At 40.6% G+C, this 16,842-nt stretch overlaps 1 protein-coding gene across 5 annotated transcripts in view; it reads left to right on the top strand.

Moving 5' to 3' along the window:
- Positions 1–9,934, top strand: part of nlgn1 (neuroligin 1) — a gene marked incomplete at its 3' end in the record, with an annotated part of 144,462 nt that extends 134,528 nt beyond the window's left edge. For 4 of the 5 annotated variants that reach the window (XM_080831888.1, XM_080831887.1, XM_080831886.1 and 1 more), the window contains 3 exons: positions 5,139–5,324; positions 7,014–7,803; positions 9,121–9,934. In XM_080831888.1, the coding sequence (XP_080688014.1) occupies positions 5,139–5,324; positions 7,014–7,803; positions 9,121–9,934 (1,790 nt within the window). Of the gene's footprint in view, positions 1–5,138; positions 5,352–7,013; positions 7,804–9,120 lie in introns of all 5 variants that reach the window. The other variant, XM_080831884.1, reaches the window with a different exon arrangement.
- Positions 9,935–16,842: the final 6,908 nt, after the last annotated feature.

Genomic DNA, 16,842 nt, shown 5'->3' with positions numbered 1-16,842 from the left:
TGGAAGGAATTTGGACTGATGAAGTTATAGGCTATTTACACCTGGCATTAAGATGTGTCTGGTATCCAGATTATAGGTAGATATGATTTTAACCTGATTATATTTACACCTGGTATTAATATGTTCCTCCAGTGTACAATTCCTGTGTCTGGCTCATGTCACATCCTCCTCTCGTTTGCATAGGTCCAAAAAAACATGCAAAAATAAAATAGCGGAATATGGTAGCTGTCTGTGATGCTGCATTATTGTGTTTGCCTGCTTTTCATAGTAGGGGAAGAAGTACACGATTATGTATTTCCGCCCACGTAGTTGTTGTATGTGGACTGACCATGCAATTGCATTAACTCTTGTTTTCAAGTTGCCAATCCTCAATGTGTTTTGGGTGTGTGACCTTTCATTTGATCAAGCACTATCCAATTGTAATCTGATCACCTAAAAACATATTTGAATAACAGGTATAAATAGGGCCTTTTTGGTCACAATGCTCGGAGAAAAAAAGGTTTCAGCATTACAAGAATGAAATGATAGCATGAAAAGAACAGTTCTCCAACTGTTAAACACAGGGTGCATTGATCATGCCTTGGGGTTGTGTTGCAGCCAGTTGGACAGGGAACATTTCACTGGTAGAGGGCAAAATGGATTATATAAAATAGCATCCAACTCTGTAAGCAAACATCACACCATCTGTCTAAAAGCTGAAGATGAAAAGAGGATTGTTTTTACAACAGGATAATGATCCCAATCACACCTCAAAATCCACAGTGGACTACCTCAAGGGGCGCAAGATGATGGTTTCGCCTAATAGTCCCCGACCCTAAACATAGTCAAAAATCTGTGGATAGACCTTAAAAAAGGGCAGTGCACGCAATCTGACCAAAGAATCTCTTGCAAGGAAGAATGGGCAAAAATCCCCCGAACAAATATTATGAGATTATAAACTTGCTGCAAAAAGCATTTACAAGCTGTGACACTTGCCAAAGGGGGGTGTGTGTTACTTAATACTGACCATAAAGGGTGCCCAAACTTTTGCTTCAGGCCCTTAAAAAAAATGTGTGATCTTTAACTTTTGCCTTTTGGAAATCTTTTGGAAATCATCTTTAACTCACTTAACTATTCACTGTAACAGAAAATGTGACCATTGGAGAGCAAACTTTTGCATGCCACCTTTAGTATATGTGTGTGTATCTAATATTTAGCGCCATTTCACTTGTGTAAATTGTCTGCTTACATACAAGTGTTTTTTTGTTGTTTGCTGCTTTAATGTTCTGTGTGGTGAAATAAAAAGCAGATGGAATGAGGGGGAATAGAAATGCATAATTGAATGTATTTGGCCTTGGGCTGCAGTTTTTAAGATTGATGTGTTCCAGAGCATTAAATCGGAGAAGGACTGTCAAGTTTAACACACCGGGAATCAGAGGAGCTGTTGCATGATTTTTTTTAACCACATATCACCAATTAGAAAATAAGAACATACAGTAGAGGAAGAGAACATGAATTGATCCAGTACCAACAACCACCACAAGGGGCGGTCCTTGTTCACATGCCTGCAATCTGAACATTTATCAGCTTCTGCCTTTGTTGATAGGCATCACTGGTCCTGGTTGAGTAGCTTCCCTTTTCCCTTGTCTTCTTTTTATTTCCTTTTTTATTTCCATTTCCCCTCCCCTTTCACGTCCTTCTTTTCAAGAAGTAATAGACCTGGGAGGAAGCCTAACTTGGGAACAGATGAGTCCCTTCACAGTAGCAAGGTCTGGAGATCTAAATTATGCCTGAGCGCAACGCTGGTGAAAAATGAATCTGCCCCTGTCTGATCACAGTAAATAGTAAACAGTTTTGTTTTTCCTTTGTGTGATGTCCAGTGGGACTAACAAATAGAGAACTGCCACGTGTTTCTTTTGGTGTAGTGATAGGGTGCCAAACATTACAATAGGTCAATTTCAAGGACTTGACTGGTTTTATTGCCTGACTCTTTTGCCTAACCTCGAACAGACTATTGGATCTTTGACAGTTGCGACAGCCTTCTTTTACTTAATATGTGTGTATGAATGTACACCACCCAAACCCCCCCTATGTACTCGCAATTCAAAACAGATCCATGATCCCTGTTGTAACTTCTATGAGACCAGACATGGTGTTGTATCCTGAGTGTAGGTGCATTGTTAACTTTATTGAGTAAACGATTCCTTTTGAAAATGCAATAGAGGAAGCCTTTGAAAGGAAGAAAGTATACTGAACTGGTAGCAGAAGCAAGGAAACAAGGTTTGGGAAGGACACACAAGACCAGTGGAAATAGGTGTTAGAGGCTTTGTAGCTAAATCAACCACAACGCTTCTATTGGATTAAGGTTTGTGTGGACTGTCACTCAAAGATGCTTTAAAAGAGTTCTTTGGGGCTGAAAAAGCAAGTCAGTGGTCACAAATAAGGCGCACAGACTACTTGGGGACATGTGAATTAACCTGTAATACGTGAAGAAGATGGTTGTTGTGATGTGATGCAAGATGTTTGGGTGCTTAAGGTGACCATGGTTCGTAGCCCAGTACTGACCTTATTGATCAAATACTATTGACGATAAATTAATTCACAGAAGCATTGTTTGTGAGACAAGTGTGAAACAGAGAAGACTGCGTGAAGAGAGACTGCATTATAATGCTTTTATACCCCCTTACTTGGTTGTTTACATACCAAGGGATATAAGGGATAGTGCTTTTATACAATACTGGTTCACATAATTTATATATAGAGCTTATGTCTGTCATTAAAGAAAAAAATTAGAATAATATATATTCTGTTAAAGCTCTGTGTGTTAGCTTTGCAGTTCAGTCTACAGCTGGTCCTTATTCACAGAGGAATGAGCCAGGAACCTGGGCCACCTGTACTTCGTATCACAGCCATATGACCTATCAGCATTACCATAGCAACTAGATAAGCTTGTTGCTTTTGTTCTTGTTCACCTTGGAGAGGGATTTGGTAGCACTGGAAGAACTATGAATTGACCTGACAAACACAGCAGGCGTACGGCATACGTACACTTCTCTCAGCAGACTGCATTTATCTGTGGCTGGTTAAAGGGAATCCATTTTTCCTTCCCTCTTGAGGGGATTGCATTTTTCACAATGAGTGCAGATAGTGTGTTGATGCCCACCTGTTCAGATCAATCTGCTCTCTCCTGCACTCAGCCACGGGCATGGGTGCTGGGCAGACTGGCATCTGATTGTTAATCATTATTTAGCTCTGTGCCTGGCCTCTTTTTGATGTCCACTCCATCCTGGCTCCGTTCAGCTCAATGGAATCAATTAAACCCGTGCTTGTAGATTGCTGTTGCTTCTCAGGGATCTGCCTTTGATGTAGAAACCAAAATAAATGAATTCAATTTAAATAGAGAACTCAATTAAAAAGGTGCCAGGGCAAGCTTTTGTGCGGATGAAAAGCTGATGCCTGTCCTCTCTCTCTCTCACTGTGTGTACGGAACAATTAGTATGTTGTGTGACAAGATGTCGCTGGTTTGAACTTTTTTGTTTTGGCTTGATATAATTAAGTGCTTTTCAATTGTTATTTACACAACATAGTATAGTTAACCTGTGCCTGGATGTCCGAAGTGCCAAAGCACCCTGCTGAGACACACGTTTATGTCCAAGAAGCAATAGTTTAGCATTGGCCAGTCATATGAAAGGATGACCATCAAGAGACTGAGCATTCATTTGACTAAATCAGTGATTTCCCTGTGATGTCTATGGGGGGAAATTGATGTGTTGTCTTGCTAATTGGGCTACACTGAGTTTGAAAAGCCGTAGGATGAAACTGCAGTGATGACTTATAATTAAGCCGAGCTGTGGCGGATGAGCCCCATGTTGGTTGGCTTTTTAATCTCCTAAAACAGAATATTCCTCCTTTAGGAATTTATTATAAAGTAATTCTGTCAACCAATGGAAGCTCAAAAAGGTATCAACAAACCCCAGACTTGCCCTTGTTGTCTTTTGCATTTGAGACCCATTTAGTGGTAAACTGAGTTGAATAATTGCAACATAACTATTTCTTTAAAAGATATCTCACCAGTGAGATTTTTTTCTTCCCAAGAAATGACTCCCCCCTAGTGTACTGTTACCAGCAGGCCATTGCAAATGAGGCTTCAACCTCTGTTAATGATGTCATTAGGCTCTATTTGTTTTGTCAAGGGAGGTCATACCAATTGTGAGTGCTTTGGCATAAACAACTATTAAATGCTGGTTACCTCGACTCTCCAGGACATAAAAAGTATCATCGCCACTAATAATGAACTGCTAAAACTGTTGGTCAGTTACATGAGATCCAAAGTCAGTAATGCAGTCTGTAGAGATTTATTTATCAGTTTCTTTAGAGATTTTAATATAACACTTCCCTGAAACAATAAGGGCGGTTTGGAAAACCGACTGAAATAGCAACTTCTCATATGGTGTATAGAAATGTGTAGTGACTTTTTGCCCAATGAAACAAATGCAATTGTAGATTAACAAATATTCTTTTAAAAAATGTACTAATATGAAACATACATGTTTGTGCTATGTATAAAATATGTTACTTTACCATTTAGACATAATGATCACTGCAGAAAGTGAGAGATTGAGAAGAAATATGTTAAATAATATTTTTTGTTCCAAGAAAGGTGATATTGAATGATTACATTTCTAGCAATAATAGACTAAAAGGTTGGTAGTATATCCTATTCTGAGTGAAAATATAAGGAACTATAGTTTGTGGATATGGCAGCTGTACACTATCAGGGTGTGAAATATAATCTGTGAGTAATGTTCTCAAGTATGATATGCGATTTACATGTGTACTGTATATTAGCAACAGTATGAGCTTCATTGTATAACTGTACTTGCCATTTATTTACAAGGTGTGGAAAAGATGGATGAATATTTTTTTAACGCAATACTAAATAGAGAGTAAATGTTTTGCTGTTGGAGTTGAAAGTTATTTTAATGAGTTTTAATTAAACTTAACATTTTCGTCCACAATCGTCTGTAAAGTTTCAATCTTTAAGTTTGCCATGGTTTTAGAGATGACATGGCTTTACTGAGAGTGATTTCCTTTAACCTTCATGAGATAGATGTAACATATTTAAATATTCACTCTTTTCCTCTTTTTATGTGTTTCAGGGTTTTTGAGCACAGGAGATCAAGCTGCAAAGGGGAATTATGGCCTTTTGGATCAGATCCAGTCCCTGCGCTGGATCAGTGAAAACATTGCTTTTTTTGGGGGTGACCCTTTACGCATTACTGTTTTTGGATCAGGAGCTGGCGCTTCATGCGTCAACCTCCTGACTCTATCCCATTATTCTGAAGGTAACCGTTGGAGCAATTCAACCAAAGGTATAATGCAGAGGTTGCAACTTTTCACAAAATTTGGGTGTCTGCATGCCAGTTGTGTTACAGATAGATGCTTGGTGCACAGTATTACGCTTTCTTAAATGTCAGGAACAGACTCCTTGCATAATGTGTTTTTGTGTGTTTTTGACCTGCTTGCATGCATAATTAGCTGTTTTGCATTTTGCCCAACCCATTCAGTTTAGATTTACCTTAGAACATTTTTGCATAGGGCTTACCAGACTCACACATTGAATGTCCTGTGGGATGTTTATATTTGTCCTTTTATCAAATGTATTTGATTTGATTGAAATCTGTTTCTGTCGAATCTGTATCCAGTACGAATTATACAGATGTGTATAGAGATGTGTAATCAAAATCAAGAAATCAAAATCTGTCATCGTCATGAAAATTTGATGTGGATCATACCTATTGTGAACCTTCTTTGTTATTAGGCTGCCACGATCCTCAAAGTAAATCCATAAACAGCTGGGCTAGCCTGGACTGGACAGAAAATAGTTTAACATATTCTGACCTTGCTATGCAATTGAAGTTTGCATATGCAAGAGTCTTGTTAGTGGTGGATGTATGCATGCTGCTGTGTCTAGCATATTGTGCAAACTGGAACAGAATAAATGTAGAATAAGTCAAGAAAAGGGCAAACATGCCTGTTTAATATTAAATCAAATTAGTTACGTCCCAACTGCTACAGTGAAGTTTCTGCACATCTTTTGATTTAGTTTGGACCCATGCATTTAATTTGATATTTTTTCAAATTCCATTTTGTATTTGATAGCTGACCTCCTAATGCAAATTATCTCATGAAACTATCCAGCTATGTGATGAAAGGGTCTTGCTGTCACAGACTGAAGCAGATTTCTGCATACATAAAATGGATGTATGTCATATAGTGGCTTCATTGCCTAACATCCCATAGGTTGCCATGGTAACACAGATTAGTTCACCCTACCTCTCTCTTCATCTTCATGGTTGTCTGCATGTCTTTGCATGGTGTGTGCTTTACCTCAGTGGAACACTGTATCTGTGTTTGTCACATGAAGAGCACCTGAGTGAGAGGAAAATCAACAACAACAAAGATATGGCACACATTATCTATTGATTGGAATCTATTCTACCCCACACTCTGAGGGAGTGGTATTTTAAACGATCTGATAGTAACAGTAATCTGTCTTCCGTACCCTATGTTCTTAAAAAATGTAGGATGTGCTAAAACAAGATTGTTAATGAAAGCCTCAGTTTTTGGCAATCATTTTGTGTCTATGCATTCTGAAACAATCCAACAAGTAATTTTCTTTTGAACGAAAACGGGTTTGTCATGTAGTATTGTACATGATTGACTGTCGTCTGAGGTTATTTAATCCTAAAATGGAAGCAGACAGCTGTTTTCAGCAATCCTCAGAGCTGCACAACAAAGAAAAAGAAATCAGAGTGACATTGCCTAAATTACTGATGATAGTTTCAGTGCTCAAAAAGACTCCTAAGGGAGTTTCTTTCTGACTGAGAAAAACAAAAGATATTCCCCTCTCTCACTGTAATCGTTTAGGTCTAAAACGTCTTGACTGTCATTTTGATTCCAACCACAGCAGGTGTGTTCATTTTGATTAAAAAAGAGGCACCAACTCTCCCATTTAAATGTCTTCTCTACAGGACTTTTTCAGAGAGCTATAGCACAGAGTGGTTCAGCACTGTCCAGCTGGGCCGTAAGCTTCCAGCCTGCTAAATATGCCCGAATGCTGGCCAAGAAGGTGGGCTGCAACCTGAAGGACACTGTGGACCTGGTAGAGTGCTTGCAGAGGAAGCACTACAAAGAGCTAGTGGACCAGGACATTCAGCCTGCTCGGTACCACATAGCATTTGGACCCGTTATCGACGGGGATGTCATTCCAGATGATCCTCAGATCCTCATGGAGCAGGGGGAGTTCCTCAACTACGACATCATGCTGGGAGTCAACCAAGGAGAAGGTCTGAAGTTTGTAGAGCTCATCGTGGACAATGAGAATGGCGTGCAAGCAAACGACTTTGACTATGCTGTTTCTAGTTTCGTCGATGATCTCTATGGCTATCCGGATGGTAAGGACATCCTGCGAGAGACGATTAAGTTCATGTACACGGACTGGGCAGACAGACACAACCCGGAAACGCGGAGAAAGACCTTACTAGCATTGTTCACCGACCACCAGTGGGTGGCCCCGGCTGTGGCCACGGCAGACCTCCACTCCAGTTTTGGGTCTCCGACTTACTTCTACGCCTTCTACCATCACTGCCAGACCGAGCAGGTGCCCCCCTGGGCAGACGCGGCCCATGGCGATGAGATCCCGTATGTATTCGGGCTGCCCATGATCGGGCCAACTGAGCTCTTCCCGTGCAACTTCTCCAAGAATGATGTAATGCTAAGCGCTGTGGTAATGACATATTGGACAAACTTTGCCAAGACCGGGTGAGTGTGCTACCTGTTTAAGCCATCAGACTATTCATTTATTATCTACCTGTTGCCAGGAAGCTGGTCGGGCATGGATTTGAAATTCATTTGAGCAGATTAAAAGGATCACTGTATGTAATATCACAGCATAAAAGCAAATTCACTATTGCATCACCTGTTGCTGGCTGTGATGGAAGTGGGAGGCTAATTCGCTAAAGGTTCCAATTTGGCTCAGTTCTGTCAGGCATGTAATGCCCTACACCTAGAATAATACCTACACCCACTCAAAGAAATAATTTGTGTCCCTGGGTGCTTAACCTGCCTGAACCATTCTGTGGAAATTGATACTGTCTTTATATGGCTTTCAGGTAGTTTGTGTTCACAAGCTAATATCCTGCCTATTAATTTAACATTAAGATGTCTTGAGCTTCCATGTTAAAGAAGCGTTATGGAGAATTAGCCTAAAACTAGAAAGCTACCTAACTGAAAAGTATACATAAACCTTGCAAACACTAGTTGGCTCTGATAAATGCTGGCTAACATGCAAACTAGTGTCTTTTGGCCATATTGTTGCCGATATCATTCTATGAACCCTTTTCTTACATGTTCCACACCAAGCCTGGATGGCTGGTGAGAATCATGGATGTGTTTATCTGTCCTTAACCTGACCATATTCCATCAAAATGTATTTAAAGATGATACCAAAAGGAGTTTCTCAAAAAGTGGTATATTTTTGCATAGTGTTGCTTTAATTGCACCATTATGTTTGGTAAGGTGTTAAAAGTCCACTTATTCCACGGTCCATATTAACTTTCACCTGTGTCACAAGTCTGCTGGTGATGATGAGTGACGTTCCGTTAAAACGTCTGATGGGAAGTATTATGATTTTAGACCATGACAGGCAATCAATTTGTATAAGGTTCAAACATGACATCTCTTCACTCAGAGACAAGTTAATTAAGCAGTGTGAGTTGTCAGCAACCTGTAATATTAACTGACAGAATATTAAGATTTTTACTACTATGCCTCGAGGCATGTGTTCTTTCCAGTAATTATATTATTTTCTAGAAATGATGGAGGACAATTGTTTCTTTCTACTATAGTATATATGCCCATTGGGATAATCTTGGACAGTAATGACATGCATACACATATGTCAACTGAGTTCATACAGAGTACATTGGAGATTTATTCTCTCATTTTGATGGTGAAGGCCATTTAGAATGTGTTCAGATTCTTTCCATATGCCATAAATAAATAAAATCAAGTAAGCTTTTTTGCATATAATATCGCAGCTGTAAGCTCATACAAGAAAACATTGTGTTAACTTTTCAGAGACCCCAACCAGCCCGTTCCCCAAGACACCAAGTTCATCCACACCAAACCCAACCGCTTTGAGGAAGTGGCCTGGTCACGGTACAACCAGAAGGACCAGCTGTACCTCCACATTGGCCTGAAGCCCCGTGTCAAGGAGCACTACCGCGCCAACAAGGTCAACCTGTGGCTGGAACTGGTTCCCCACCTGCACAGTCTGAACGAGGTCACACAGATTATCTCCACGACCACCAAGGTCCCGCCGCCGGAGGTCACTCCGCGATTGCCAAAGAAGATCCCCGTCAACACCAAGCGGCCGAGCCCCACGCCATTCCCCACCGAAAGCCAGGACAGCCAGCCCTTCCAGGTGGACGCGCGTGACTACTCCACGGAGCTGAGCGTCACCATAGCGGTAGGAGCATCGCTGCTCTTCCTCAACATCCTGGCGTTCGCCGCGCTCTACTACAAGAAGGACAAGCGGCGGCACGACGTGCACCGGCGCTGCAGCCCGCAGCGCAACACAGCCAACGACCTGGCGCACACGCAGGAGGAGGAGATCATGTCGCTGCAGATGAAGCACACAGACTTGGATCACGAGTGCGACGCCATGCACCCGCACGAGGTGGTTCTGAGAACTGCCTGCCCGCCCGACTACACCCTAGCCATGCGACGGTCACCCGACGACATACCGCTCATGACCCCAAACACCATCACCATGATCCCTAACACCATGCCGGGGCTGACTGCCCTTCACTCCTTCAATACCTTCTCAAGCGGACAGAACAACACACTGCCTCATCCCCATCCACACTCACACTCCACAACCAGGGTATAGCCTGTGGGACACAGCAAGCTTAACACACACACACACACACACACACACACACACTCACACACACACACACACACACACACGAGAGCCAACACACCGAGTGAAGAAAGTGCGCTGTGGAATATTTCCACTCCTGTGAATATGACTCATAGGAATTATAGGGATTTTTCTGGGGCAGAGAGTACCATTTTATATTAAAAGGAGAGAAACTTTAAAGAGAAATGTCGTAAAATATTTCAGTTAAAAAATGGAAAACAAATAAAGATATTCATAATTTTTTTTTTTTTAAGTACCCAGTATTGTGACTATGCCAGACTCCTTTTCTGGCGAGAGATGCTATCCTCGGATTACAATTCAGCAATCCAAGGAAGAGGACAAAAGGAAGTGTGGGAGGCCCTGTGGAAATGAAAGAAAACATTGTTTTCCTGAAGGCATCGCACTCTAGATTACACTCTCAAGAGAAGAGAGGAGATGCTGCTTACCCAATTCAGGCACGTGTAACCCTACAGGAAACTGAAAAGGGGCGTTGTAAGATATGGAATAAGGACAATAAAGGTGGGAAAAAGGGAAAGAGCTCTTCAGGAATATGCACAATGGAGACATTCATGGCAATGTCTTGGATACTTTTCATCAATTTATTTTTGGGGAACAGATTTATTGTATAGAACCTATTTACATATCTAGATATGTACACAAAGCACCAATGCTGTTTAAGCCCTCCTAGGGCAGCGATATTCAAAATCTGCCAGCGGAACTTACGAGGGGAAGTCATATTCTTTCTGGCAGATGCAGCTTCATCACACAAGTGCTGTCTATACCAAGAACTGGCAGACAAAAGGGAACCTGGATATTTTTAGCACGATGCGCATGACAATTTATCTGCTTGGTGGCTGTTCTGCTGATTAAGTCATAATTAAAAAATAATAATTTTCATTCCCATTGGATTTGTTTTGAAGAAATACTGTTCTAATTGGCTCACAAACCCACAGAAGTCTGACACAGAAAATCAACTGGGGTCAGGATTGTTTAGGGGCGGGGACTGGGAGGGGGGGACATGCTAAATAGAGTGCATACACCATAGCTTGAGTGAACATGGTTATAAGGACTAGTTTTGTACATTGTGTGTTGGTAAAACTTTTTAATAGTGGTGAATCACTTGCTGTTTGAGCTCCCAAAGAATGGGATTTTCATTGTACTCTTTTTGTTCCACACATTGTTCTTTAAAACCATATCATTATTTTATTTTTCATCTCTTGCTAATAGTCAAAAACCACTTTACCTTAGATAAGTAATTACCTGCACTTTTGTTTGTTTCTTTTTTTTTTTTTTTTTTTTTACTGTTATTGATATTTCTGTTCAGTACACCATGGATGCCCAGGACCATAAAAGAATGAGTGTTTTGCAGGGAATGGTATATGTTATGTTCTTGTGAGTTTGATTTGCTTGTATGGATTTATTTTGTTACTTTTCCTTGTTATTCCTTCACAGAGTACATTCCATAGTGACATTTCAAGTTGAATGCTCATCAATGTGTAATTAAATTGAGGCTGGGGCTCTGCAGGCCACTGTGAATTAGGTGGTCCTCTCATCGCATTGTGCCTGAAACAGAGCAGGTGAAGAGACTGGGGACCCTGGAGCCTCCCCATGCTAATAGCCTTCTCCTTATGATCAGTGCGGCAGATTTGTAGCTTTTGCTTCAATGCTAAAGTTAAGATATGGAAAACACACCCCAAAGGATGGTCTCTTCTCAAAGTAAATGCCATTTGCCACTGTTTGTTCAGAGTTTGTTGCTTTTGTCCAGATGACCCCATAGATGTTCTGTGTGTGAGATTTCACATTGGGCCTCAGTGTGGTCTGTCATGTCATTTACGCCTAAAGGCATGTTGCTCTGCAAACCTTCAACTAACTACCGATTAATTTGACCGTTAGCTCCACTCAGTAGCTCCCAGAGGCCAGTATAGGATATTTCTGTCAGCTTCAGTTGCATGGAAATCAGAAGAATTTAGACCAGACGGCATCTACTGTTCCATTATATTGGCTCAACAAATTATTTTGTATTTCCACAATGCTCTTAGTTTCTCAGAACTCTACCTGGTAACAGATTATTATCACAGAGAGATCCTTGTTATGTCTTATTTGTGCAGTCATTTTCCTCACAGAAAGTGCTTACTTTACAGCGTATACGGAAGGTTTTCGAACCCTTTCAAATTTTTAGACTCATTTTAAAATGGATTCAATACATTTGTTTCTCATTTATCTACACACAATGCTACACAAGCACAAAGCAAAAACAGGTTTTTGGAGTGTTTTGTAAATGCATTCAAAAACAAAAAGACTAAACTATCCCATTCATATTAGAATTCAGACCCTTTAATTAATACTTGGTTAAAGCCTTTTTGGCAGCAATGAAAGCCTCAAGACTTTTTGGGAATAATCCTACAAGCTTGGCACACCTGTCTTTTTGAAGTTTCTCCCATTCTTCTTGGCAGAATCATTCAAGCTCAACCAAGTTGGATTGGGAGTGTCATTGCACAGCCATTTTCACTTCTCTCCAGAGATGCTTAATTGGGTTCCGGTCCGGACGCTGGGTGGGCCACTCCAGGACTTTCACAGATCTACCAAAGCCGCTCCTGTGTTTCCTTGGCAGTATGCTTTGGGTGGTTGTCTTGTTGAAATGTCACCCTTCACTATTCAGCCTGAGATCCTGAGCACTCTGGAAAAGGTTTTCACTCAGGATTGCTCTACATGTTTCTGCATCTATCTTTCCCTCTATCCTCACTAGTCTCCTAGTCCCTATCGCAGGAAAGCATCCGCACAGCATGATGCTGCCACCGCTGTGTTCGACAGTAGGGAAGGGATTAATGAGGTGATGCTCAGTGCCTGGTTTCCTCCACACACGCTGTTAGGAACTGTGGTCCGATAGGTCAATCTTAGTTTTATCAGACCAGAGGATTTGCGTTTCATGGTCTACAAGTCGATCAGGTGCTTTTCGGCAAACTCCAGCGGGATGTCGTGCCTTTAAATGAGGAATGGCTTCTGTCCAGGCCACTCTACTACAAAAGCCTACTTGGTTGAGCCTGAGTGTTTTGCACTGATGGTTGTCCTTCTGTAAGGTTCTCCCATCTCCATAAAGGAACTCTGGATCTTATTCTTAGTGACCATTTGGTTCTAGGTTACCTATCTGACCAAGGTCCATAGTCCCCAGTTACTCAGTTTGACTGGATGGTCAGATCTAAGAAGACTTTTGGTTCTCTTCCATTTGAGAATGATGGAGACTACAGTGCTCTTGGGCACTTTCAGTCCTTTTACATGTCTGTCCCACATGTCTGTCCCATAGGTCTATGGACAATTCTTGCAACCTTTTTTCACTCCGACATACCCAATCTACTGTGAGGACTTTTAGAGACAGGTGCCTTCTCTAATTATGTCCAATGAATTTAATTAGGCCCATGTGGACTACAGTAAGGTTGTAGAAGCATTTCATGAACCATCGATAGAAGTAGGATGCACCAAAGCTCAAGTGCATAAGAAAGGGTCTGAATACTTGTGAAATTGGGAAGTTTCAGTCTTTTATTTTTAATTAACAAAATACAACAAAAACATGATTTTCTTTTGTTGTCATGGAGTATTGAGTGTACATTAATGAGGGAACAAATTAATTAAATCCATATTAAGATGAGTGAAACATAGCAAAATGTGGAAAACTTTCCGTATGGACTGTCAATTTTTTCATGAAATCATCAGTCAAATCCCCCTCATATGTGGCATCTACCCTCAATGTTATCAGTGTACTGGAAGTACACAAGTCTAATGACAGTATATGGATCAAGGTGGTAACACAGTTTAGTGCCAACATTAAATGAAATATATGTTGTAACCGAAACAAATCCCTAATCAAGTAGCTCATTTGTGGCTCTGCGGTTAAATATGGGAGGCGGAGGAACTGAGGACAGAAGGAAAGAATTATGCAGCTTCTCCTGCAGCACCAGATGACCTGTGACATCCTGCAGGTCCCAAACAAGATGTTCCTGAGCTGAACAAGCCCTCCTCTGATCCCCGCTCCACTCCGTCACATCGCAGGAGGATTGTAAACAGTCCAAGATGAGTGCAGCTGCACTCTCAGCCTGCCTGCGTCCTCAAATTACGCTTTCATACTTAGAGCTTAGCCCCCCAACACACACACACACAGCCAAACACACACACACACGCTGCCCCTGTCTCTCTGTAACACATACTCCCCCACACACACAGACACACGGCCTCCTAACCTAATCAGTGCAGATATGAATATGCAGAGTCCCTGTTCTATGGTCCCCTTAGTCTAAACGAGACCCGCTTTGAACAATGTTAAAATGTAATGAGCCATTCACAGAGATGGTGGTGGCGGTTGCTAAGGATTCATCTATCCATTTGCATGTAAGGCTGAGGTGATAGCTGGGCCAAGCTGCGACTCGAGCAACTCCGAGCCTCATTCCTCCCTGCCAGACAGGTACGGTAGGGATAAGATATTGAATGAATGAATGAATGTAATGCAACGAGTGCCATTTTTCTAAGACACCAAACAGCCATCTCTCTGTTTGTTTTCTACTCTTATGACCTTCATATGCTAATCGTTCTGTCTAAAAAAAATGTTGTGTGAAATGGGCACCGTGTCAGAGGCAGTTGTAATATAGATTATTTGTCATTTGTCTTTTTTTCTGGTTAAATAGTGATTACTCTTCTGGAGCACAATAAATGATTTTATTAAGCTGAAATAATAACACTGAAGCTCTTTATTGTCCCTTTCTTGATTGAATAGACATCTATTCTGATTATGGGGATGCTCAAAGCTATCACTTTTGTCAAATGAGTTTGCCCACATGTTTGACTGATTTAGCTATTGCTCAGTCTCCCAGGCATTGTGCAGCCTGGGGAAACTTCCAACAGACTTTTTGAAATGAAGTATATGGACAATGGACTCAATCCAACACATCTATTTAAAACTTTAAACAAGTAAGGGGTTGGGTTATCATTTGTGTTCCACACATCAAGTTTAAAGTGGTACATTGGTGGCAAATACTAAGATGTGTAATTTATCTTGTGTCATTTTAAAACCCATCCATGCAATGCAGCCAAACTCCTTGGGGATGGATGTACCTTTATGTATGTATGTTCACCAATACCGGTTTAAACGTGTTAACTGACACTGAAAAGGCTTATTATTTGGATTTGTTTTCATCCCATCTTGGTTTAAAAACTATGTTGTTTTACTATCCTCGTCGGTGAAACAAGTGGTTCTGATTACTGGAGGTATATGCACACTGTATATTGTACTATGAAAAGTGGAATCTCTCTCAACCCGCAACCCTTTTGGAAGGTGGGAAACAATGAGGCAGGAAAGTGTGGTGGTCTGAAATCCCTTCAGACAAATGTATACAACATCCAAGCTTGTATTCATCACATCTGTGAAATGGGACACAACACAGTTGTATTAGATGGCATGACACATCTAATAAGTTTCATATTGTGTGAAATGTAAGAATTAGAACATTGTAAGCCTTCAGGTGAAATATGTGCCCTGTTGGTGAAAGTGTGTGTCTACAGAAATGATTTAGAGAAACACTGTGTGAATGTGTCCACTGGTTTATTTCCTACTATTTTCTGCAAAAATGTATTGGGGCCATTTTAATTTTGATCCAAACGACTGGAACCAATCCTGTCTGTTAGCAACACCATAATAAAGCTGTTCAGGTGGCCTTCTCATTATATAGTGTAGCAAACTGAATCAGAGAAAACAACAGCTTAGCAGTTTTGCAATGCTTCATTGAATCTTAAAGATACCTTCAATCTCTCTCCGAACTCCATTCGCACTGTTGAACTAATGTGATTTTTTTTTTTTGATACAGCAGTGATACCTCAACCCTTTTCTTAAGAAGATTTCAGGGTTTATGTTTCCATGTAATAGAGGAGTTGGCATTTTCAAAATTGGTTAAAAAAAATAATAATTAAAAAAACTTAAGCTGTTAACTTCAGGAGTTTAAACTCATTGAGTAATTAAAAAACAAATCACTATTAAGACCTGACATTTAGAAGCTGGCATGGGGATTTCACGCTGGGACAAAGGGTAGGGAGGAAAACATGCAGTTGTTTACCGTACACATTTCTTTCCAAGGACACAGACACTTCTGTAGAAAAGAGACTAACTATCCTGCTTGATAATGTCTTGCCATTTCCCATTATGGTGCTTTTGGAACATCAAACACTTTTTGCCTGTGATAACCATGCTTTCATTTGCCACCACTGTTTGATCTCCCTGCTTATCCCTGGGCCATTTTTGCAAGGATTTTACAGCCTGAGATAATTGCTATGTATTTAAGCAATGTTTTATAAATAGAAATGTTGGATAACTTTGTTCCACCTAGCGCAGTGTCATATTATGTGAATCTGACTAAACATCCTGTCAGAGGTGCAATGCTTTGAAGCCGGTGAAAAAAAAATGAAAAGCTGACCTAGTACACCATATCTTGTATGTTTTCATGTTAAAAGACTTTAAAGATCTTAGCATTACATTGAAATATCAACTGATAACACTAATATTTTCAGACAAAACTGTACAAAACAATATTGTCTTCACTCTAGAATTGTGATACTGGAAGACAGTGACCACACACCCTGGTGAGCCTCTTTGACTAGCTATGACTTTTTTTTAAAAAAAAGGGTCATTTTCGTTATTTGTGAATTCTCCTCTATACTCACAGTATAAAATCAGATTCTACAGGACATTTCCTTTGTAAATGATAGGCCTCTGTCTGCCTTCGAGTGACTCTTTGTTGCATTGGACTCCATGACATCCATGGCTTCCTTGAGCATTTTAGCATCTTTAATAAATTCTATTTTATTTTTAACTTGTTCGGACTGCTGTGCTCCTGTGT

Source organism: Sprattus sprattus (genome assembly GCF_963457725.1).
Source record: "Sprattus sprattus genome assembly, chromosome: 2".
Taxonomy (NCBI): domain Eukaryota; kingdom Metazoa; phylum Chordata; class Actinopteri; order Clupeiformes; family Clupeidae; genus Sprattus; species Sprattus sprattus.
The sequence above is the reverse complement of the archived record's forward strand: the minus strand, read 5'-3'. Positions and strand labels throughout refer to the sequence as shown.